Source organism: Phyllopteryx taeniolatus, chromosome 3, assembly GCF_024500385.1.
Source record: "Phyllopteryx taeniolatus isolate TA_2022b chromosome 3, UOR_Ptae_1.2, whole genome shotgun sequence".
Classification (NCBI taxonomy): domain Eukaryota; kingdom Metazoa; phylum Chordata; class Actinopteri; order Syngnathiformes; family Syngnathidae; genus Phyllopteryx; species Phyllopteryx taeniolatus.
Genome location: NC_084504.1, coordinates 26,380,655 through 26,404,253, shown reverse-complemented (window position 1 = coordinate 26,404,253; position 23,599 = coordinate 26,380,655). Strand labels below are relative to the sequence as shown.

General features: G+C 39.0%; 2 protein-coding genes across 13 annotated transcripts in view; one reads left to right on the top strand and one right to left on the bottom strand.

Moving 5' to 3' along the window:
- The window catches only part of ntrk2a (neurotrophic tyrosine kinase, receptor, type 2a), a 70,329-nt gene extending 63,928 nt beyond the window's left edge, over positions 1-6,401 (bottom strand). For 7 of the 12 annotated variants that reach the window (XM_061767939.1, XM_061767943.1, XM_061767940.1 and 4 more), the window contains exons 1-4: positions 5,828-6,401; positions 3,046-3,120; positions 1,374-1,445; positions 111-179 (exon numbers count right to left, since the gene is read on the bottom strand). In XM_061767939.1, the coding sequence (XP_061623923.1) occupies positions 111-179; positions 1,374-1,445; positions 3,046-3,120; positions 5,828-6,066 (455 nt within the window). In that variant the 5' untranslated portion in view covers positions 6,067-6,401. Of the gene's footprint in view, positions 1-110; positions 180-771; positions 915-935; positions 1,169-1,373; positions 1,446-3,045; positions 3,121-3,379; positions 3,669-3,922; positions 4,012-5,827 lie in introns of those variants that run through there. The other 5 variants (XM_061767942.1, XM_061767951.1, XM_061767948.1 and 2 more) reach the window with 5 other exon arrangements.
- A 3,853-nt stretch (positions 6,402-10,254) lies between these two features.
- LOC133474938 (solute carrier family 28 member 3-like) lies at positions 10,255-23,065 on the top strand. The gene is given in 16 exon segments (XM_061767124.1): positions 10,255-10,426; positions 11,927-12,003; positions 13,546-13,637; positions 13,748-13,937; positions 14,719-14,863; positions 16,828-16,941; positions 18,007-18,084; positions 18,169-18,249; positions 18,346-18,426; positions 18,513-18,559; positions 19,209-19,377; positions 19,457-19,654; positions 20,750-20,831; positions 20,904-21,002; positions 21,995-22,109; positions 22,813-23,065. Coding segments are annotated over 16 exon segments (1,767 nt in total). The 5' UTR covers positions 10,255-10,348; the 3' UTR covers positions 22,934-23,065.
- Positions 23,066-23,599: the final 534 nt, after the last annotated feature.

Here is a 23,599-nt window from a genome sequence, read left to right as displayed (position 1 = left end):
AGGAGGGCTAACTTGCATTAACCTACATCTAAGGGCATAATTATATGACATAAAACATCATTTTCCCCTTAATAGCCATTCTGTATAGACAAAGCCATGAATCGACTCACATGTAAGAGATGTTGAGGTGTCGGAATAAGGTCCAGGACAGCGATGACAGGTTGTTATCTTTCAGATTCCTGCCAATCAAAGGATGATATTGTTTGAATTGTCACAAAGAAAAATCATAAATTAATCCTAGTGATGGTGACGGTCATTATTTTGTGCAGTCTGGACCTGTACAGCTAGTGAATGTTCCTCTAAAAGTAGCATTTCTGCCAACAACAACATTGTGGAGCATCAGATTCTAGTCAAATGCTAATAATGTACGTGAAGGTAACTCGTTTACATCGTGATAAGACTTTCTTTATGTGCCTCGATCAGTGCTGCTTTTTTGGTTAGCAACAGAGTTCGGATGTTCTCATCTGTTAACTCTAAACTCTTTCAGTTACTAAGAAATGTTTTCCCTGATGGAACAGGAGAACCGCCTATCTGCGAAGCTAATAAATCGCATATTTTGAAGGTAAGTTTGCTAACATCGGTTGCTAGCTTACTCCCATGCTGACGTGGTGTGGTGCTCACGCAATATAGACAAGTGAGGATGAGTTGTGTGCTTGTGTGTTGATCCTTCTCCCATCACTAATGCTCTAAGGTCATTACCAAACATTGTAAATATGATCAAAATGTTAAAAAATGAATGTTTAGTCTGAAACAGATATAATGGATGCCAACCCTCAGGATTGAGGACTCAAGTCCGGAGCTGCAAGAAGGCAAAGCAGGAGCCTTGTAAAGTCATTTAATTTAAAAAAAAAGGCAAACGAGGATCATGGAAGCACACTAAATTTAATAAAGTCCAAAAATCTCAATTCAACATAACAGGGAAACAAAACACTCACCACTACAAGAAACGCGAGGGTACTAAGAAAACATGGCAAATGACGACAACGCACCAACACAGACTGCAAGAAAGCAGGGAACGAAATGCAAACAAACTGACGAGACAACGAGGCACACCTGGACTAGACACAAGTGGGCGGAGAGAGCTGATTGGTAGACAAAAGGAACAGGGTTAATGAGAACAGGTGGACAGGGGAAAACTGACGAGCAAAACACGAAATGAACATTCACAAGTGACATCACATGAAAAACAAAAATGTTATCCAATCAAAACAAAGTCAACAAAAACACGGATTATGACACGAACGAGTTTGTGATAGCATAGATAGATAGATGGCGGTTGTTTCCTCATTTTTGCAGTCTGCTCATATTTATAGCTGACATAAGAAAGAAAAGGAAATTGTCAAACAAAATAATCTGAGGTTGTTTGTACTTACAGGTATTGTAATTTGACGTTGTTCTGAAAGGCCAACTTGGAGACGTACGTCAGCCTGCTGTTGGTCACCGTTCTGACACACACAAACACACGCATCGCATTCACCACACCAGTACACGAGTGACAAATAAAATAAATAATGCCTCTTTATCAGTATTTATGCGCTGTGACGTATTGTCACACAAATCAGAGGTCATGTCTCCCCCCCACACACACACACACACACACATGCTTTCCTACTTGCTGGGACACGCCCACTCAGACTTCGTCCAATCAGTGACTGTCCTTTTTGCCCTCCAGATCTAGTGACCAGCCATTGGTGCTGGAATTGTTTTTTTTTTTTTTTTTTTTTTTAACTGTACCTTTAACTGTTTTTTTTGTTGTTGTAACTAGATGTTCCTCTGCCTGCTTGCTTGGATTTTGGGATCTTATGTTAAGTTTAGCATAAGCACCGAAAATGCGAGTTACATTAGACACTTTTATTACGCTGATTACAACCTTTTTGTGTCATTGGATATTTGGATGTGATTATATTTACAGGAACAGGAACCGTTTCATTAGGAAGTGTCTTCCTATACAAAACTGGAATTGAACTGTATCATGAACGTGCTTGGCTCAACATGCACGCTCACCTGTTATTTTATTAGGTCCACTGTTCCTGTGTTTTGTACCGCTACCTGTGCAACAAGATTTGTTGGTCTCGTTTTGGATCTGGACTAAATTGTCAGTTGCACAAGATCCTTTTGTCAGGCTAATTACATGAGTTCTTCGTTGTTCAGTTGGATCAATACCATTGATGACATAAAGTGACTGCGTGTGCAGGAGCAGCAAATTTGAATCTGCACTGTGTGTGTATGTGTGTGTGTTTTCTGGATCCAAGTGACTGGTGACAAGTGCAGGGACAGGAACAGCTTCAGTAGCATTCATATGCGAAATGCATTTTATTTATTTTTTCGTCCAGAACAAAGTAATTGGAAAATATACTTTTGTGTTAAATGAGAAAATAACATTTAAAATGGACAATAGAAATAATTTATAATATGTATCATGCGATTGGCTGGCGACCAGTTCAGGGTGTACCCCGCCTCTCGCCCGAAGATAGCTGGGATAGCCTCCAGCACGCCCGCGACCCGTGTGAGGAGAAGGAGAAGTGGATGGATAATATATATAAAATATGTAAATAACACATTTAGAAATTATTAATAAAATATGAATTCATGTAAATTAATCAAAATATTTAAAATAATGGTGAAATAAATGCTTAATACAGATACATACATATATATATATATATATATATATAATTAATAGTTTAAGTATGAAACTATTTAATTACAATTTAAATAAAACTTTAAAACAGGGCAGAAAACTAAATACTGTACATCCAAATAAAATACAGATTTTATCAAATATTTTTTAAAAACAATCGTAAAAAATGAACAAGGACAAGTCAATAAATTGAATCTCAAATTAAAAATTCACTTTCAAGTGAAGTGTTCTGTAGGGCTTATCCTCTCTCAGGTCACAGGTGAGCTGCAGCCTATCCCAGGTGACTTTGGGCGAACTATTAGCAACTGTGCTAACCATTCGTCCAGCGTGCCACCCCAAGCGAACACCATTCTAATATTTTCAGCACATTAGCGACATCCATTATGCTGTTGCGAGAGACTCACAGGTTTCTGAGGTTCTTGTAGTCGTGCAGGTCCTTGTCGTTGATGGACGAGAAGCTGCTCTGGTTGGCGATGTAGCTGTCGGGAGATACAAACAGCGTGTCGGGCTGCTGCCTTATTTGCTCGGGCAAGCAAACATTCCCGAGCGAGACAATGCGCCGCTGATAAAGGGCGTATAATTAGCAGTCAAAGTGTAAAAATGAGCGTAGGGAGGACATGCATGCATCGGAGCACAAAGGGAAAGCATGTGCCTCTGCAAGGGGCGCTTGAAGAGGAGGCTTTTTCAGTACGATTGAGTGCATTTCGGCCGGGGTCGGACCCATAAACGAGGTCTTACTGTTGACACCTGAGAACACTCCGGAAGGATCAGTGTCGGAACATCAAGAAAATAAGCGTCCTTGTCCCTTTTATGTATTCAGAAGGGCGTCCGAAAAACAACTCATTCTGATAGGATTGGAAAAGCTTACTGAGCGCGGTGATTGGATATGACTAAAAGTGACGAGATACAGTCACAGTCGAATAAAATCCAATCCAAGAGTTAGTATCACAAATTCTGCATTTGCAACGAGTACATCGTTGCAAACCAGGCGACAAACAGGTGATTCAATACCTGCCAGATGAGCTAAGGTGGATGGTTGGCATGTTTGGGACCCCCCCCCCCCCCCCAAAAAACACTATTAGACAACAACAAACAGCATACCCCAGAGGACGCCTGGATTTTGTCATGCATTCCCCCCCCCAAAAAAAAAAAAGCACAAAAGCACAAATACAATCCCCAAGTGGGATTGGCTATATTGGTGATAAGAAGGCTTTGATCTTGTTGAAGGAGGTGCGTCGTTCAAAAGTTTGGGAAACACTGTTATAGATGACGACAGCATACCTCAAAACACCACATTTGGATTCGCTACGCAAATCAGAGGATTCCCAAAGAGGTGCGTGAGAGTCAATGTGTAAATGTGGTTGCAAGGCTTTTTGGCTTCTTCTTCTTTTTTTTTTTTTTCAGGGAAGAAAGAGGGTACGCTAACAGTGTCAGCACGGTGAAGTGGCTTCAAATGTTCGGGAACGGCGACACCTGATGTGTTGTCGTCCATTCCAATATGCATTTCGGCAAAATCAAAGGCAAAGGTGGGCCGGTATCATAATAAACAACGATAATCTCCTTACCTCGAGTCGTTATGTCGAGGAGAAGTCGAGATGCTGCGTGAGCAACAATATAATCACCGTTTATAATAACAACATACATACTGTAGTTGAATTTTTACTTTTTTTTTTTTAACCTTAAAGTGTGATTTGCAAAATTCCAGATAAACTGTTAATTTTTTTGTTTGTTTTTTTGGGACTTTCAAGATTTCTTTTTTTTTTTTTTTTTTTCACTTCACCATTGCGGGTTCAACTACCGCACTCATCGACTGCGGCAATGCATGCTGGGTAAAAAAATAAATAAATAATGTTTTTACCGAATGTTGTGGTTATGATATGATTCATAACCGGGGCAATTAAGGACACTATGATGATGTATATGATTGACAGCCTGTTGCCCGCTTGCACAGCCAACTGATATGATTTGCACTGATGTAAAGATAACAGCAGCTATAAAACCCGCCGTTCGGGTTTTTGACCGGTTTGCAACCAGATTTCAGCGAGGTTAATCTGACTTTGTGAGAACGCATTGGCTGCATGTGGTTAGAATGTGTTAAACTCACATATTATTCTATTATTTTCGAGGAGAAGAGGGGAAAATTATGTCAGTTTACCGTATTTTATTCGTACATGATCAAAGGATGTTGTTGTGTTTTTTTTTTTTTAAAGTGGAGTCGTAGAGTTTGAAAGTTCAACATTGTATATTTCATTGTTACGATACTTAAAATAAATATTCTCATAATACATATAATAGATATTCAAATCCAAGTTTGAATTTAAAAAAAATAAGAAATCAATAAAAACCAGTACAGCCAGAAATATTACATAGAATTTTGTAAATATTTTTACAAAATACATTAAAAAGTACATCTATAAATAACAATTATAAACAAATACATTATTATTTCCAAAAACTAAAACGAGGACATTTTTTTAAATAATGTAAATTTCCAATTAAATAAGTAATAACAAACTCTCCCAAGAACCTGTCCAAGGTCTTGGGATAAAAAAGATCCATTTATCAGCATTGATAACAGAAAGTTCATCTCGTGCCAAGTCAGATACTGGCAGCCAATCTCCGCTTGAGACGCTCTCGCCAGTTTACACAAGCTTTTATTGTTGTCCTATTGAGTTATCTTTTTGGTTTTTAATAAATCATGGCTTGATGGCTTTTTACTCTCTTGCCCTGTCAAATTGTTCACCATCATCTCTACAGGTGAGCTTCATAAATAGACAATCACGGCCATCCAGTGTCTGTGCTAATATTGGGACAGCACACACCGCACGGCTCCTGTCCATTAATATGAATCAATTCGATTTTTCCACAGCGATCGTCCTCACCCTGGACTGGTCGCCTGCCAATCGCAGGGCGCATATAGACAAACACTTCGCGTGCACCCCAGTGGACAATGAAGTCTCCAGTTTCCAATGCACTCAATGAAAAATGCTTGAAATGACCATGAGCCTCACTATATGCAAAGTTGACTCCTTGTAACATCCGTTTTCATGCATGTAGATGCTTCTGAAATATATTTCAACGCGTGTTTCAATGTTGATGATGAATGCAGATGTTTGCCGCAGACGTCAGCTGCCAAGCGGAGGAGGCGATGAAAATAAAAAAAGGAGGAAAGAAAAGCTGACATACATGTCTGTGATGTTCTCCATCTCAGCCTCGCTCTGCAGGATGGGGAAGGCGGCGATGCCCCTCTCCGGGTCCACGCAGGAGATTCTGGTGTTGGTGCAGGCGCAGGAGGACTGGCATGCCTCGGTGGGCAGCCACGGGTCCCCGGAGCCCACCGCCAGCCCCAGCAGGGCCAGCCACAAGCACACCATCCGGGCCGACGGCGACCGAAGAGCCCCGCTGCCGGCTGTCTGTGCGCTCATGTCGGGTTACAAATGTCAGCCGAGGCGCGCCGAGCAGCCCCCACCGCGCCCCGCGCCCAGGTCGGCTGTAAGGATGATGAGTGCAGCCAGGCGAGGGGAAGGGGCGGCAGGGGGGGTCAATTACACACACACACACACACACACAAAACCCCAAAAATGAAATGAAATCCTCGACGGGAGGTGTACAGGCAGGCTAGACAAAGTGTGAAAAACGAGAAAATTGCCCAATTTGCTCCTTTGATCCCCACACACACACACACACGCGCGCGCGCACACACACAGAAATCCTCCTTCAGTGCAGCTGAAATCAAACTGACACACTCAGTGCATTGTGTGCCAAGAAGACTCTCGACTCTCTCCCCTCTGTCTACTCGAGCCCCCCCCCCCCCCCGCAACCCCCAACCTCCCATGATTGGATGGATGGATGGATGAAGCCACAAGGCAGCTGACGTCACAGCCAGCATGCACTCACTCCTTCATGGTTGTCCAGCCTGCAGGTGAAGACGTTCCCACAAAACCTATTTCGACCTACTCATCTATTTCGTCAAAGACAAACATAATTGTCCCCCCCCCCCCAACAATAAAAAACAATAATGCAAATTTTCCACTAATGCAAAAAATACATGTATCTTGTATTTGGGCGTCGCAAAAAAATCTGAAATCATCTTTCACCATTGAAATGAATGGAAAGGCCGATAATCCTTTCCATTATATATATTATATATATATATATATATATATATATATATAAAACAAGGAAAATAACACAACAGAAATACTTCAATTGAATGAAAATAATCCGTTTTTTTGTCACATTTTTTGCTTCAGTTCAATGGACAGTGTGCTGCTCCTTCTCCTGGTGGGCGTGCGTGGGCACCTGGGGGCGGGATAATACAGATATTGATATCATAGATATCACAACTGTTCAGTCAGCCGCAGTAATACTAGTTGTTGTTCGCATATACAGGTTAGGGTTATGTGCGTATTGTCATATTGTCTGTCTAGAAGCACTGCTCCACCGTTCAAATATCCAATGCTTAAAAGATTACAACACCACGACACAAATGTTACACATTAGCCCGTCTATGGCGTTTTCCATTGCGGGTCAGCAACTTGAATAAGGTTGACGTCTATGCCGTTTGTCGTTTGAGAGCGAAAGCCTCTGAACACCAAATGACAGGATTTGAAATTGAAATTGGTGGATACAGCGATTTGTACACAATGTCGTTGATGCGCAAATGAAGCGAACGCGGTCGTCTTCAGCGGGTCGTCTCGCCGTGCCGTGAGAAACCGACGGGCATCGTGGAATTTGCCATGGAAGACGCTATTGATTGCTACAAACGCCATTTGGACCCCAAAATGTGCTTTACCAAAAATACCAAATTTTGCAACAAAATGCTGTATTTTGTTAAAAAAAAATAATAATCATTCGCCAAGCGAAATGTTTTATTTGGTCACGTATCAGCAATAATTTGCCGCCAAAGTCGGTATTTCGCCACAAAAATGCTGCAATATGCAACAAAGAAAATGCAAAATGCTGCCATAGGTGCTGCGTTTTATTATGAAAATGCTATATATTTTGCTACAAAATGCTGTATTTTGACGCAAAAATTGGAATTTTGCCATACAATGCTGTATCGCAACACAAAATGCATAATTTTGCCAGAAGCTCCGATTGATTGCCACAAAATGCTCAATTTAGCCACCAAAATGTTATATTATGGCACATAAATACTGTATTTTGCCATTAAAAAATGTCTTTTCTTGCTCTTAGTCTGCTCTCTTCTTCTCTTCCTGAATCCATGAAAGATGGATCCAGGATGCAGCCCACATACGGTAATAACCAACTTGCACTGGCCCAGTCTGCAGGCCAGAGTGGAATGGAAAGGCTTATTTGTCTGCACCGGACTTGCCTTGGGCAGTGAAGGAGGAATGTCCTTGTGGAAAAAGAAGGAGACCGAGGAAGAGGAAGAGGAAGAGAGGGAGGAGGCGGTAGCGGTGGTGGTCATGCTTTTAGGACGTTACATTTTTGCCGGTGGGCAGCCACAAAGATGCTGTTGTGTCCCAGACAAAACAAAAAGTCTATTTGTATATCATCGAATGTGCTATATTTTTGTATTAAAACAATTGTCTCTTTTTTTCATACCATGTTATGTCACAAAATGTATAATGCCACAAAAAAAATGCTGTATTTGGCAACAAAAAGGAAATCTACGTCATCGAAAAAAATGGTTTGCCGCAAGAAGCACTAAATGCTAATTTGCCTACATTTTTCAGGAAATGTATTGCATTTTGCCATAAAAATACTATGTATTTTGAACACTTTTTTTCTGGAAAATATATAACCTTTTCTCACACATCTAAATCTTTTATTTTTATTTTTATTTTCCTTAAAGAATTTTCAAAAGTACACAGCCTTTTTGTAAGATACAGGATTTTTTTTTTCTCAAACATCTACATATTTGAATATTCTCAAATGGATGCCTTTTTTTTTTCAAATCTATGTGACTTTTGTGATATGTACTACATGCGACTCCTGATCAGTTTGCACATACTGTAGGAAAAATAGGGACACACCTACATGACGTGAGGACAGGGGTTTGTAATTGCCTATAGATGCCACAAGATGGAAGCAAAGCACTTAAAACAGAGAGGATCATAAAGCATCAACACCATGCATCGAGCATGTCCACAATCATGCAACCATGTCACATAAATGACTGTATTCTGAGGTTAAATTATTCAAAACAAACAAAACGATGATTCGTGACTATTAGTAGCTGTAGCAGAAAGATACCTTCACTTTCACTTTTGACTGTGCAAAAGGTGCATTCAAGGACAGCCAACAAAACAGGACATCTCAAATGCGGATGAAAAAAAACACTATCAATAAATGAAACCTTGCACCAGGTGCCGATGACGAAATAATACTTTCAGTGTGTCAGCCTGAGCACAAAAATAACCAAAATCCTCCTTCCCCCCCCCCAGAATGCTGGTGTTTGCCACCAGAATAAGATGTTATGATTCCTTCTCAAATCAGCCCTGCTCCATGTTTCACCTTTTGTGTGACAGCCAATGACGTCACACGTCGACACGCTTGCTCCTCTTCCTCTTTTTTCCTGCTGCTGTGGCTTTAACATGACGCTTGTGGTGACGCACGGACACTGCTGCTGAATAGAGCAGTGTAATTATGGACGGACACACACACACACACAATACACTCCAATGTGTGTCCATGGCTCTAATTAAAAGGTTGTCACAACAAGAGAATATTGCGACTAATCGTGTCCTTCCTGGTGAAAAGTGACGGCTGCTCCAGCCATAATGAAGTATGGCCGTCCATCACTATTGTCACTCCAAGGTCCTCGGTGATAAAGCTTTGCAATCATTTTGCCAGTGGAAGTGCAATTGGCAGCGGCCTCGCACACGTGACCTGTATTTACAGTAAGGTGTCGTAATTTCTGCAAACAAATCATCCAATACGTCGCTGTGCTCCATTTAGCACTAATTGCATTTTGGTATTGATGCAGTGCCTTTACGCGTGACACATCAGGCCAATTTTTCCCTGCCTATATCATTATATACCCTGGCAGGAGACATTTTGATTTCTTTTTTTTTTTTTTCAATTCATACATTTATTTTGTAAAATATTTTTCCCTCCCCAAGTAATATTATTTTTGCTGCATACAATTTTGTAATAATGACATTTTATATTCATTTGCATTTTATTTCTGCTATTTTCATTTCTTTGTCAATGCTTTGTCAATTTTAATATATTGAAAGTATTTACAGTATAGGCCAAATATGACAACGTATATTTAAAATTTTTTTTTTTTTTTTTACTTTATTTTTCTCCTTATTTTAGATTAGCTTTTAATTAAATTTCTGTGCAGTACTTTTAGTCATTTAATTTAATATCTATTCTTATACATGTTATGTTATGTTATGTTATGTTATGTTATGTTATGTTATGTTATGTTATGTTATGTTATGTCAGTGAATTGATGGCATGGCCTTGAGTGAAATGAACTAATGTCAACAACTCTTCGCCTGAACGTGTTTGTTTGACAATTACTGAGAAATTATGAAATACTGCACTCTTGTGGTGGTTGATGACATCGCAGGAGGTGGAAAGAAAATAACCTGAGCGACAAGGAGGGTGGAGAGAATAAGGATAAGGGTGGAGCGGGTCGAGCCGATATTTCGAGAATGTGCGTTTGGTTTCTCCTGCGCTGCCAATTAAATGTTACATTTTGAGCAAAAATAAACTAAAATAAACTAAATGAATATTAATATAAATATAATGGAGTTGATTGGGGGGCAAAAAAGCGGCAAACACAACAGAGCCTTTGAGGCAGAGGTAGGAACATTACTACACTCTTGTCAACTATTTTTTGGGGAAAACAACATGAACATGGCTTTTTCTTAAATATACATACTTTCTGTCTTTAGGCAAGTTTTTTTTTCCCCTCAAAAAGATAACTTACTGAAATATTCAGGTTTTTTTTGTTGGTGGAAAATGTTTTTTCGAGGAAAAAAAGGTTTGATATCATATTTTTCTTGAAAACTTACAACTTTCTTTCGCAATAAGATTTGCGTTGAGATGTGACTTTTTTCCGAAATATACAGTCTTTTTTCAAATAAATAAATAAATGCCACTTTTGGGGGAAACTATCCAAATTTGTTTACCCTCCAACATATAAATAAACAAATGCAAAATATACTGCTTTTTTCTATAAAATAAAATATATATATGACTTTTTAGAAACTTTTTTTTCTTAAATGCACTTCCGTTTTTCTTGGGAGAAAAAATGTTTAAAAAATATATGCAACATTTTTCTGGAAAGTACACCACATTTTTCCTTAAAAATATATTTTTTATTCAATACAAGTGCAACATTTTGTTCCAGAAAAAAATAACTTTTTTCTCCCCAACAGAAATCTTTTTTTTTTCTGGAAAAAAGAAGACAATTTCTTGCATGTTTGTCCATTTTTCTTAAATATACTTCTTTTTTCCTTTAAAAACAAAAAAGTACAGCTTTTTCTAAAAAAAAAAAAAATAATAATAATAATAATAATAATAATAACAATGATAATAATAATAATAATAACTTTTTCTGGAAAGGGGAAACTTTTTTCCAACATATTGATCTTCTTGGTGGAGGGGAAATATGCATGTCTGTTGTTTTCCCCCCTCTTAAATATACTTATTTTACTCATGAAAAAATACCCTTATTCTAAAAGAAAATACATATTTGTCTGGAATGCAGACACATTTTCTTTCATTGAAAATATGATTTTTGTTCTTAAATATGTATTATTATATATTATATATGCATAATATACATATTTTTTCTGTTAAATATACAACTTTTTTGCACCATGAGCATCTTTTATTTGGAAAATATACTTTTTTTTTTTCTTGAAGAAAAGGCAGTTTTTATTTTTTTTTTACTTACAAATTGGAGTTCTTTCTTAAATACAGGCACATACACGATTTCTCTCAAACGTCCAAGTCTTTTTTTTTTTCTTAAATGTGCTTCTCCACCCCAAAATATACTGCTATTTTCTTGAATAAAAAATGTCAGACCTTTTATCAATATTTGTTCCTTATGTTTTCAAAAAGACATGTAATGTTAGCAAATGCAGTATATGACTTATTGTACAGTCTGCTCGCTGATGTAACAGAACCGTTTGCTGTGTAGTCACTCATTTGCCTTCTGTGTATCTATCTGCAGCACATGAGCCAAAACCTTGTGTAAACATTGATTACTCCAGTTTGTACACAGACTATCCTCAGGCTCTGTGTGTGTACGTGTGTGTGTGTGTGTGTGTGTGTGTGCGTGCGTGTGTGTGGCAGAAGCAGGTGCACGTCGATATGCACGCCGACATTGGTGAAGATGCTGAGAAGACGTCGTAAGGGCACAACAACAGTTTGTGTATCTTTATTTTTGAAGTTACATTTTCACAGGCCCCTTCAATATGTACACCATCATAATGAGGATGCAATACAAGAGCTGTATCGAACCTTCAGCCTTCATGAAAATCATGATGATTCTAACCTTTACATGTAGACAAACAACAGTGCACACACCCTCCGTGGGGTGTGTGAGACTAAAAGTCTCGTTGCGTCTGATCTGATAATTCCATATTTAACGAGTGTAATTCTTATTTTAGGATTTGTGTTTGATGGTGTGCCATTGAGATGCCATGTGCCAAAAGCATGATGCTGTGTATCACCAAAATAATAAAGAAAAGAAATATTTTTTAAAAGGACTTTTCCTTGTAAAGGCAAAAAAAAAACAAAAAACATTGTAAATAAATGAAATAATAAAAGATTATCTACGTGAAGAAAAAAAACAAGACATACATTTAAAAAAAAATACATGACAAAAAGTAAAACTTGTCATTTTTAGATGAATAAAATGATAAAAATAGTATTTGAAAAGTCATAACAATTACAATAAATAACATTAACACAAATTTGTTTTAAATGATTCCAAATAAGAAAAAAATTTGTAAAAAAAAAAAAAACAACAAAAAAAAGTTTTTTAAAACTCAAATAGGAAAGAATAAAAAACAAAAAGAGAATACAGGATCTTTTAAAATGGAAATAAAAATAAATAATATTTTCTAAAGATATTATTGGTCATGTTTTTAAAAACCTCAGAAAATAATTACAAATCAAAAAAGCATTTAAAAGTAAATGAAACAATATAAATATTGATTCTCTATGTAACTACATATACAGGTTAAAAACAAAAGGACAATCTAATACAAACAATTTATATTTCTGAGGACAGAATTTAAACTGAAAACCACCCTCAAGTCACATCGGTTTCCTTGCAGTGGAAGGACACTAACAGTTGGTGGCGCTAATGCACCTTTAAGCTGGTTTGCCAACCACAATTAGACCCCAAAGAAGAAAGAAAGGAGGAGAAAAAAAGATAACACAATACACAGGGTACCACAAATATGAATAAAATGAAAGTTATTCCAGCGTACTGTAGCAGCTAATCGACACGCTTACGTGGCGGCCACATTGGTGGGGGCAACGTTCCCATCAAATGTACTTTGAAAATAAATCATAATGTGCTCATTTCTCAACCGATTTTCCTGAAGTTGACTTTTTTTATTGACATCATCATGTGCTATTAATTCAGAACATATGAAAGCTTCTTCCCAGTTCGCTTGCTGTGGCTGAACGGCACTGTGTGCAACCGTATGCGACTGTACAATTTGCAGGCATTCTTGTTATTTTGGTTTTCATGCCATTTACAATTGTGGGGCACGCAGCACAACAGCTGGTCGTCAAGGCACGCAGTTGAAAAGGGGCGTGTCGTATCTACCATTACCATTCATTTCAACAGGGAAAGCTGATTTGATGTTTGAAGGGATTTTTGATCTCATGAGCTCACGCAGGGGTACCTAATACTGTTAGCTTGTCCCTCGTTTGCTATTCTTCTTTTGTGCATGCAGCCTCCTGTTAAGGAAAGCGGCGTCACTGAAAGGCTTTTGCATGCAACGCCGAGACGCATTGGGGCTGCTTCTGAAGCTGCTAGCTGCGGCAGGTGAGTGCTCTTTGTTCAAACTGGAGGTGTTACCTCTGCTCTAAAAGGAAGTCAGTCACTCCAGGCATGCCCCTGCAGGTGATTATTAATGAACTGGGCTTGTGTTCCAGGCTGGGTTGCCATGGTGATCGCGGCCTGCGTGCTGAACTTCCGGCGGGCCGTCGGGCTGCTTGTCATCTCCTTATTGGCGCTGTTCTTCCTCGTCTGGGATTGGACGATGGGGCGCTATGGCCACCGGATATGGGAGGGGCTTCTTCCTGTCAGGGAGTTGGTCAGCCCACACTGGATACGGGTCAGATGGTGAGAATGTATTTGCTGTGCAGTAAAGTATTACCAATAAGATGATGCAAATGATCCGAATCATCAAATTCGATTTTGTATTTGGGGTAAGCGTGGTAGTGCCCCATCTCATCCAGCAGATGGTGCTGTGAGGAAAAGCAATCATACAGTGTCGTGATTCATTTGGTAAATTCGTATGTATCATAAATAAAAGTCTCTTACAGTTCAGGTTTTTGGAGTAATTTTTCTCTTGCAACTATTCATCTTTTTTTTTTTTTTTACAAATTACAAAACATTTTACCTTATGAATATACCATTGCACCCCCCCCACCCCCCCCCCACACACACACACCCCCACTCAAAAGTACAGTGCATGACTGTTTTCTCGAACATAAACACATTTTTCAAAAAACCATTATGACTGTTGACATTTTCTTATCTTGGAAAAGAAGCTTTTTTTCTTTAAAAACACATTTGCTCAAACATATTGGAGGACTATTTGTTAAAAAAAAAAAAAAAAAAAAAAAAAGAATGAGAAGTATTTTCCAGAAAATCTGTTTTGTCTTACTCAAATATGACACTTTTTTAACATACATCTTATTCCTCAAAAACATGTGCCTGTTTTCCTGAGGTACGCAAAATTCTTTTTGGTTTCCTGAAAAGTGATTGTGTTGGAGATACGAGGATTCCGCCTGACTCTGGCGATCTGCAACTTTCTGTCAAAAATAAATGCCTGTTTTCTTGAGAATCCTCAAAATAATTCTGTCACTTTTTGTTTTTCCTTATTATGTCGTCCCTGCAGGCTGATATACGCGTGTGTGCTGGTGGGCCTCGTGTGCTGGCTGGTACTGGACACAGCCAAGCGAGGAAAAAGACAACTGGTGTCTTTCTTCGGTCTGCTTCTGCTCATCTTTCTCATGATGATCTTCTCCAAACATCCTTTCAGAGTAGGTGGCGCGCACACACGCCAAACGAGACACAAAAAAATGGCTATTGCAACAGGGTTTTGACAGGTCTTAACAAAAATACCACTCGTGCTGGGTGAGTTCTTACTGGTGCCAAGAAACTGGACCGCGTCCTAAAATCTTTCCACTGGCTGCCTGTGAGTCAAATGAATCGATTTTAAAATCTTACTGTTGGTTCACAAAGCTTGGAATGATCTTGGACTTGAAGAGCCCTCACACTTACTGAGCGTTTCTAGACTCAGAAGAAAACAAAGTGAAGCAGCATTGTGTTCTCTCTGCTCCCCCGACGGTGGAAAAAAACTTCCAGAACACCCGAGATTTGCTGATAGAAACCTGGCCGGAAAACTTTACTGTTCACTGCTGCTGTTTCATAAATGAAAAATAGGATTTCAGCGTTTTGCTTTTATTCTGTGATTTTCAATGTTAGTGCACAGGTGTCAAACTCGTGACCCGGGGGCCAGATCCGGCCCGGCCCATCATTTCATGTGGCCTGCGAAAGCAAATCAAATCCGTGATTCTAAAATGTTGAGATATTGCAAAAGCATGTTTTGTTACCCAAACCCCTTTTTTACAGTAACTTGAACAACAGTAAAAGTATTATCCTTGAATTCTGATTTCAAAACTACTTCTATGTAATAATATGATGAGGCAATTAGACATTTAATATTCAACACGTCCCGCTGAGGGAAAGCGTAATCACGATGTGGCCCGTTACAAAAAAAAAAGGAGTATGACATCCCTGTTTTAGTGTTTCTCTTTTCCTTCATCCTGCTTTTACGTGTGGGTTTATCTTGAGTTTCAGCTTCTAATTCAATGGCGTTTTGAATTTCTTTGCATCAGTAAAGCACGATGGATTTGCCTTGTGTAAGAATGGTGCGATACAATGGTGTAATGCTTAAGTCTTAAAGTGCAGAAATGAACAGAGAAAAAACATCTTTTCGATGAATGAAGGTTTAGTTCCAATTTTGACATATAGGGGGCAGTCCATTATAGCGTTCATCACTTTTCCTGAAACCAGGCTTCACCTCCTACAAAAAGCTCCCAGAAAGTAAGGTTCAGAGATTGATACAAGGCCAAGAAAATAAGTGCATTTTGGCATAAGTGAATGTTATCGGTCATCTTTCATGAAATATTGCTAGGTTTGACAGAAATAAACAAAATTGAAGAAAAAAACTAATCTGTAAAAACAAGTGCAGGTATCCAGATGAAGTAATCTTTGCCCTATAAATCACCAAGATTTTATTGTGGCCATAAAATACCCTAAAAGACCCTTTAAAGTCATTTTTGTGTTTTGATTTTCAATACATTTCATATGTTTAAAGATGTGTGCGGAAAGCATGTGCTAACACTGAGAACAGTTTCATACTGAATTATAATAATTATAGGGTAAGCTCGTTCACCATCTCAGTTGTCCGGAGTTTTGGGGCGGTGCTGAAAACGTACCAGGCGCCCTCATTTTAAACTGCGGCAATTCGGTGTAATTGCAACTTCATTCGGAACATTTCTACCACAACAGCACAACAGTTGGTCGTCAAGCTATGCGTCCAACCCAAAAAAAAAAAAATCGATCAGACTGCCGCAGTATGCGTTTTGTGTATTTTGGGCTCGTCTCTGCAGCCCGTGAGAGCGTGTGCATGGACCGCAGCGAGACGGCACGCATTTGACTGACAGCTGCAACAATGTGTCGTTCCTTCAATATTTGAAAGCCTGATTTCTTATACGGAATTTGCCGATTTTTTTTTTTTTTTTTTTTTTTTTAAATTCATTCCAATTCGGTAGACTTGTTAACAACACTCTTCTTTGTGGTCTGTGAAATTTACAAGACATTTTTTGGGGTCACTTCACAGCGTCTTTCCTGCAAAATGACCACCAAAACAAATGGAGTTAGCCCACTCTCGGTCTCAGTGGCTCAAATGAACCCAATCTGCTGTATGCGTGTGTTCTAGTGGTCCTGGCAAGCGTTGTTCTGTGGAGTCGGGCTTCAGTTTGTTTTTGGGCTTCTCGTTTTAAGGAACTCCTTTGGTTTAAAAGCGCTGGAGTGGCTCGGCAAAATTGTGGAGGTATGCGCACACACACACACACACACACACACTTGTGGTTCTATGTGTCAAGTAATCCAGGTTATTGGTGCCAAAACGCTAAGTGAAAAAAAACTAATCATGTCAACACAATCTGTGGCTGATCAAAGATTCAAGGAGAGATTTGTCACTTTTGAAATCAACGAGTCCACAAGAAAAAGAAATAACAGGAACAGAATGGGTTCATCATTTTGGTCAGGCGTGGGAAAACCTTTGCGCTCAAGGGGTTCACATTTTATTTTGAAGACTGTCATAGGTCAAGTCATTTGAGAGGAGCTACAACAATTTAAATACATAGTAAATAACCAAATATTGATTGAAAAAAGGTATTATGGTATTTATAGTGCATTTATTTGTAATTAATTAAACAATTATGTGATAAAATACTGTATAGTCAAAAATGTAAATGTACTATATATGTAAAATGATCTCTTTTACTTTTTCCGATTATTTACAATAAATTCATTAACCAATTATTTATTGAAATAAATTCAGATCATGGGATGGACAAACATTTGTGTTCTCGGGCCACTCTTAATTTTTAAAATGGATAGATGGGTCAGGTAATTAGTAGATGAGATTATTTTTAAAAAAAGTTTAAATAATAAATAACACCCCAATAATTACTATATTTTTATTTGATTGTTTAATTAATGTAAGCATATTTAATTCACAGTTTATTTTCATAAAAATAAATAAAATAAAGTACATATAAAATTATTTAATTCAGATTTTTTATTTGAGTCACACTAACTAAATTAACCAATTAAACAATGAAATAAATTAATAGAGAATAAATAAAACCTGTATCAATATATTTTAATGAACCAATTTTAGGCAAAACAGCAAGCAAATGAATGCAACAAAAATGACAGGACTCACTCTTGATACTATCATATTCAGGGAGCAAAAACATGGTGCCCGCGCGCCTGTTGTCTCGTAATACATGACGATGATGCGTTATATAAAATCTTACAAATATAAAATACATTTTCAAGTGCAGTTGATTATTGGCCATAAACGTGTGACAAAATGTCCTTTCCGCAGAACTTCACAGGCTACACAGACGTTGGCTCTCGTTTTATCTTTGGGGACAATTTCCAGGAGCACTTCTTCATCTTCAAGGTAAGCTCAATATGACATTTACTCATATAAAAATGGGATGAAAGCGTTGTGTGTGGGGTTTTTTTTGTTTTTTTTTGTGTGCAGGTGATGCCCATCTTGATTTTTCTGAGCACCGTCATCTCTATGCTCTACCACCTGGGCTTCATGCAGTGGCTGGTTAGCAAGGTGAGAAAGCGGTGGCGCAGGCCAATGGGTGAATACGAAAGCAAAGCGTTCGCTCAGTACGCGAGGGACACCGAAGATTGTGCTTCCCGTCGACAGATCGGCTTCATAATGCAGGTTACCATGGGAACGTCTCCCGTCGAATCAATGGCCGCAGCTGGAAATATCTTTTTGGGGCAGGTGTGTCGCCATGACAACAACAATACGCCACCATCAAATCCTCCTCCGCCTCATCGTCATCACCGCGTCAAATTAACGTGTTTCAGACAGAGACCCCCCTGTTGGTCCGACCCTACATCAGTGCATGCAGGACGTGCATGTTTACTTGCGGAGAAACCTCCCCTCCGTCATTTCCGCTAACAACCCAGGCTAAACTTAGCTCCTCATAATAGTTGAGATGTATCATTTCAACATTCTTCCTCCTTGACACCAATGACTACTTTCCTATTAGCCACCTTGTGTCATCTTAGGGTGTTACAGAAAGAGTACAAAAAATGCTAATATGTTAGTTTTTCAGCAAACAACCTAGGATAGGTTTAAAAAAATGCGAATAAAGGAATTTATGAGTCACGGATGGCAAATAGGCAGGAGTTCACTATTGTACACACTTTAGTCACACGTGGCAATCGCGCCGACGGCACCACCAGTCAACAAACTCTTCTGTCATTCGACCACGCCAGAGAGATTGAGAGAACAGGTTCAACGGCTCGAATCTTCTTCTCGAATCATCTTCCCTACCGCAATGGTGTCAAGTGACAGTCAAAAAGATAATGGCGGCCATTATTCACATGTTAACACGTTGATTGAAAAATAGACGTGGTGGAAATTCAAACATAGTTAACATGATCATTGAAGGACTGCAATGAAAAGGAGAGGAGAGGATCCACAGAAACAAAAACAAAAAAAAACAAACAGGTGGTTTGTGTGTATTTTATTTTTCTAATGTTGACTGTTTCCTTCAGGGGGAGCACTAACCTGCTGGAGGCAGCGTCGCAAGGGGCCATCTTCGCGGTGAGCCTGGTGGCCAACGTGGTGGTCAACCTCTTGTCCTTCATGGCGCTGTTGGCCTTCTTCGACGGCGCCCTGTCCTGGCTGGGCGCCATGTTTGACTACCCGCAGCTCAGCTTCTCTGTAAAGGACGCACGCAAAATGAGTTCAAATGACCGTCGGTAAAAAAAAAATCAAGTCAAACGACTCCCCTTTCTTCCAGCTGATGTGCTCGTACATTTTTATGCCCCTGGCGTTGATCATGGGAGTTTCGTGGGAGGACAGCTTCGTGGTGGCCGAGCTGGTTGGCCTTAAGACTTTCCTCAACGAGTTTGTGGCCTATCAGAAGCTGTCGACGTTGATCAAGAGGCGCAAGGGGGGCGGGCCGGAGTACGTCAACAACGTAAAGCGATACATTTCTGTAAGGTTGGCTCTTTTTTTTTTGCTCTCTATATACCATACCTCTAACCCCAAACCCCTGACTCAAAGCCTAACACTCTAACCCTTTACCCTTTAACCCTAACCCAAAATCTAACCTGAAACCTGAAATCTAACCCTACCATATCCCCTAACCCTAACAGCAAGTCTAACCCTAACCAACCCCAACAATAACTGTAACCCTAACACTACCCTAATTTTTAACTCTACAGTAAATCTACAGCCCTAAAAGCAACAATACGTTGAACACTAACCCTACCCAAATCTCTTATTCTCTCTCTTATTATTCATCATAAACCCCCGACTCTAAACCCAAACCTTTAACCATAACGCTACCCTAACTTTAAACAATACACCTAACCTAACCTAACCTAACCTAACCTAACCTCTAAACCTAGCACTACTGTGACCCACAACCAAATTCCCGTGCCCGGTGATTCTGATGCAGTGTGGTACCACTAGTGGTACAAGGGCTCCCACTAGTGGTGGTACTTGGAAGAATCACTGTCTAAGTAGAGTTTGGATTTATTTAACTTTTCAATTGAATATATATGTATTAAATCTTTAAGAATTGTTTGTTTGCAAACATTTACTTATAATTTTTGGGATTTGACTTTACTCTCCGCAGTGTGTTTATCTGTGTTTATGTCCCAAAAGTATTTTCTGCCTGCTGTCGTACTAGAGCTTGCTCCAACTAGCGGAGACAAATTCCTTGTGTGCTTTAGACTTACTTGGCAAATAAAGATGATTCTGATTCTGAAGGTGCAATACATTTTAATTGAATTATTATTTAAGCACAGTTTTGTATTTTCCTATATTCAGCCGCAGCAGTAATGTTCAAACTGTGCATAATGTTCAAGTGGCTCCAAAAAAATGTGAAACATACTTAGGAATAGACTGTCGCTCTCGTTTTTAAAACACACAGGTCTACTACACTACTATATCTTAATGTTGGTCCTGTTGACGGTACTTGGAGAGGTAAGTTTATATTTTTCAAGGGGGTACTTGGATGAAAAGATTTGTCTTTGTATAAATGTATTGAATTACATATTAAGACAGTATGGATTTCCCTTCACAGGTCCACTCTGAAACTATCGCCACATACGCTCTGTGCGGCTTCTCCAACATCGCCTCGCTGGGCTTGTCGATCGCAGCGATGGGTGAGATTATTATGATTATTAATATTGTCGTCATCATCATCATCATCATTATTATTATTATTATTATTGTAGTGTCGATGGCTCCCGAGAGGGAACGTGACATCTCCTCTTGTGGCCTGCGATCCTTGATCGCAGGCAGCGTTTCCTGCTTCATGACGGCCTGCGTCGCAGGTGACTGCCGACGCTTCAATCATAGTTCACGCTTTATTAACAATTCATATCATTTGTGAATCCACACACGGCGACGGAGGCTTCTTAGTAAGTGGGAAACAAAAGATTTACCGTTGGGTATGCGCCATCACTTCCTACAGTCAGATTTGAATCATCCTATTGGGAACATATTTACATGAATATTCACACGCATATGTCATATTATTATGACTAGACTGAAGACATGAATAAATCTGGGATCCATTTGTCCCTTCACTTAGCGTCCCTTCTTTGAATTAATTACTTATTATTACTTATGATGAGCTTTTTTTTTTTTACTTTTTTGGAACATAACAGCCCATAATTGCAGCTGCGGCGATTCAATGATCATTTAAAAGCACGACAACAACAGTGTTATGATTAAATAAAACAAACAATACAAATGATTTTGGTTTTTTTTAAAGCAGTGCATGCCCTTATCCACAAAAATAGTAATACAACAAGTACATAAATTCTATGTACTGGTTTTCACATGAAAGTTTAAAGTATATGCCGAACAAAATATACATATCATAGTCCATTTTATATTAGCTTTTATGTAATAAAACAAAATAAAATTCCCACATTGGACTCTATGTTCCCAATAGGATGATTCAAATCTGACTGTAGGAAGTGATGATACATTACAAGAAGTTTTTAATAAATTGCATATACTCTCGGTTTAGTTACTTCATTTTTTCCATTTTCTTGATTTCAAAAAACAATCACATTCATGTCGACCTACAATTTAAAATATTACTACATATTTATTATTAAAATATTTACAACAATTTAACCCCAGTATATTACAAGATTAGTTTACAATTGTAGTAACTTCATTTAAAATGCAATTTGTACGTTTGCATGTGTTTAGATATGAAATAATTGAAAGAATTTTAGCTTTTTTTTTTTTATGAAAATGATTGTTACATGTATATAGTACTGTACTGCATTTGTGTGTTGTGTGTTTGCAGGCATGCTGTACATCCCCCAACTGGAGTGCCCGCTCTACCTCAGCATCGCGTTCAACGGCACCAACGTGACGGCAGCCGCACAACTGCTCACCTGCTGCACACAACTCTACAACAGGTATGAATATCTATATCACCAAAATATGTAATGCTCCATATTAAATGGCAGGAGAACTGTAAAAAATCTTCCGTTCCGCTTACCCTCACAAGGGTCGCGGGCGTGCTGGAGCCTATCCCAGCTATCTTCGGGCGAGAGGCGGGGTACAAGCGTGTGAATGGGGCCAATTAAAACAGATCGTTTTTTTATCTGGTCTCGCTATATCGCAGATTTTCACCTATTGCCCCGAAACGAACAGCGGATACAAATTGAATTCATTCCGCGACCACACTTGTAACTCAGAACACTTGTATCCCTTATCATCGTTCCCTATTGAAATGAATGGAAACGCCGTTACTTCGTACCAGCTCCCCCCACCCCCAAATTGTTTTTAAATAAGAAAAATACCACTCTTTAATATTGTACTTTATAAAAACATACATTAATGATGTAATTCAATCGAATGTCATGAAGAAATGAAACTGTTTTTGCTACTTTTTTTTTTTGTTGCTTCAATTCGATGTACATAGTGCTGCTCCTTCTGGTGTGTGCCCCTTGACCACCTCGGGGCACCATAACACAGACACCCGGATACTTGGATCCTCAGTAAGCTGCAGTAATATTAGATGTTCAGAGTGTAGACAATACAGTATATGCCTGTGAATATTGTTCTATCTGTCTATGTGTTACCCCACAATATGTGGATATTCTGTTTGATTGTCAGCGTGGCGCTGCGCGATCCGTGGAACTTCACCCTGCAGGAGGAGTTCAATGAGAGCAGTATTCGGGCGTGCTGCGCGCTCACGCCGTCCTCGTCGCACTTCAACTGTAGCTGGCTGCATTAACGCACCAATGACAGCGCGCCTTATGTATGATTTGATGTTGACGTTGCATTTCATGAACTGATTTCACAACGACGCGTTGAGGAATACCCAACATTTTTTGGTTTTGTTAAAAAGAGTTTTTGTCTCTGTGAACTGTGTACTTTTTTTTGTTTTTTGTTTTGTTTTCCTCTTTAAGACAAAGTCACATAGATTCAGGCTAAAAGGTCCTATAGAGAAACTCGTTCTGTCAGACTTGAGATCGTGGAGCATCAGGGCACAAAGCAACTAAAGATGAGTCATGAAGATCAAGAACAATGTCTAAAAGGGAATTGTTGGACATTTTCACCTATCTAATTGTATTTCTGTTCTTCGCTCTGCGGTCCCCGTTTCAATCTTTCAATGTTAGCGACAGAAAGAGGAAACAAAGCTGAGATCTTGAATCATAGATGAGCGTCCTCTGCAAGCAGAGCAAAGTAATATTCTTTGTACTTATACAAGGACAGTTTGAGTGCTTCACTGTATTTTGTCCTGATCTTGAAACTGAAAGTGACGCACTCTTCCAAAAACGTCTCGCTTGTTCAGTTAGCTGATGGACAGCTACAGTCTACATTCGGTGAAATGAAAAACATTGGACAATTTAATACACCTTCCGCCTATCCTCACAAGGGTCGCGGGCGTGCTGGAGCC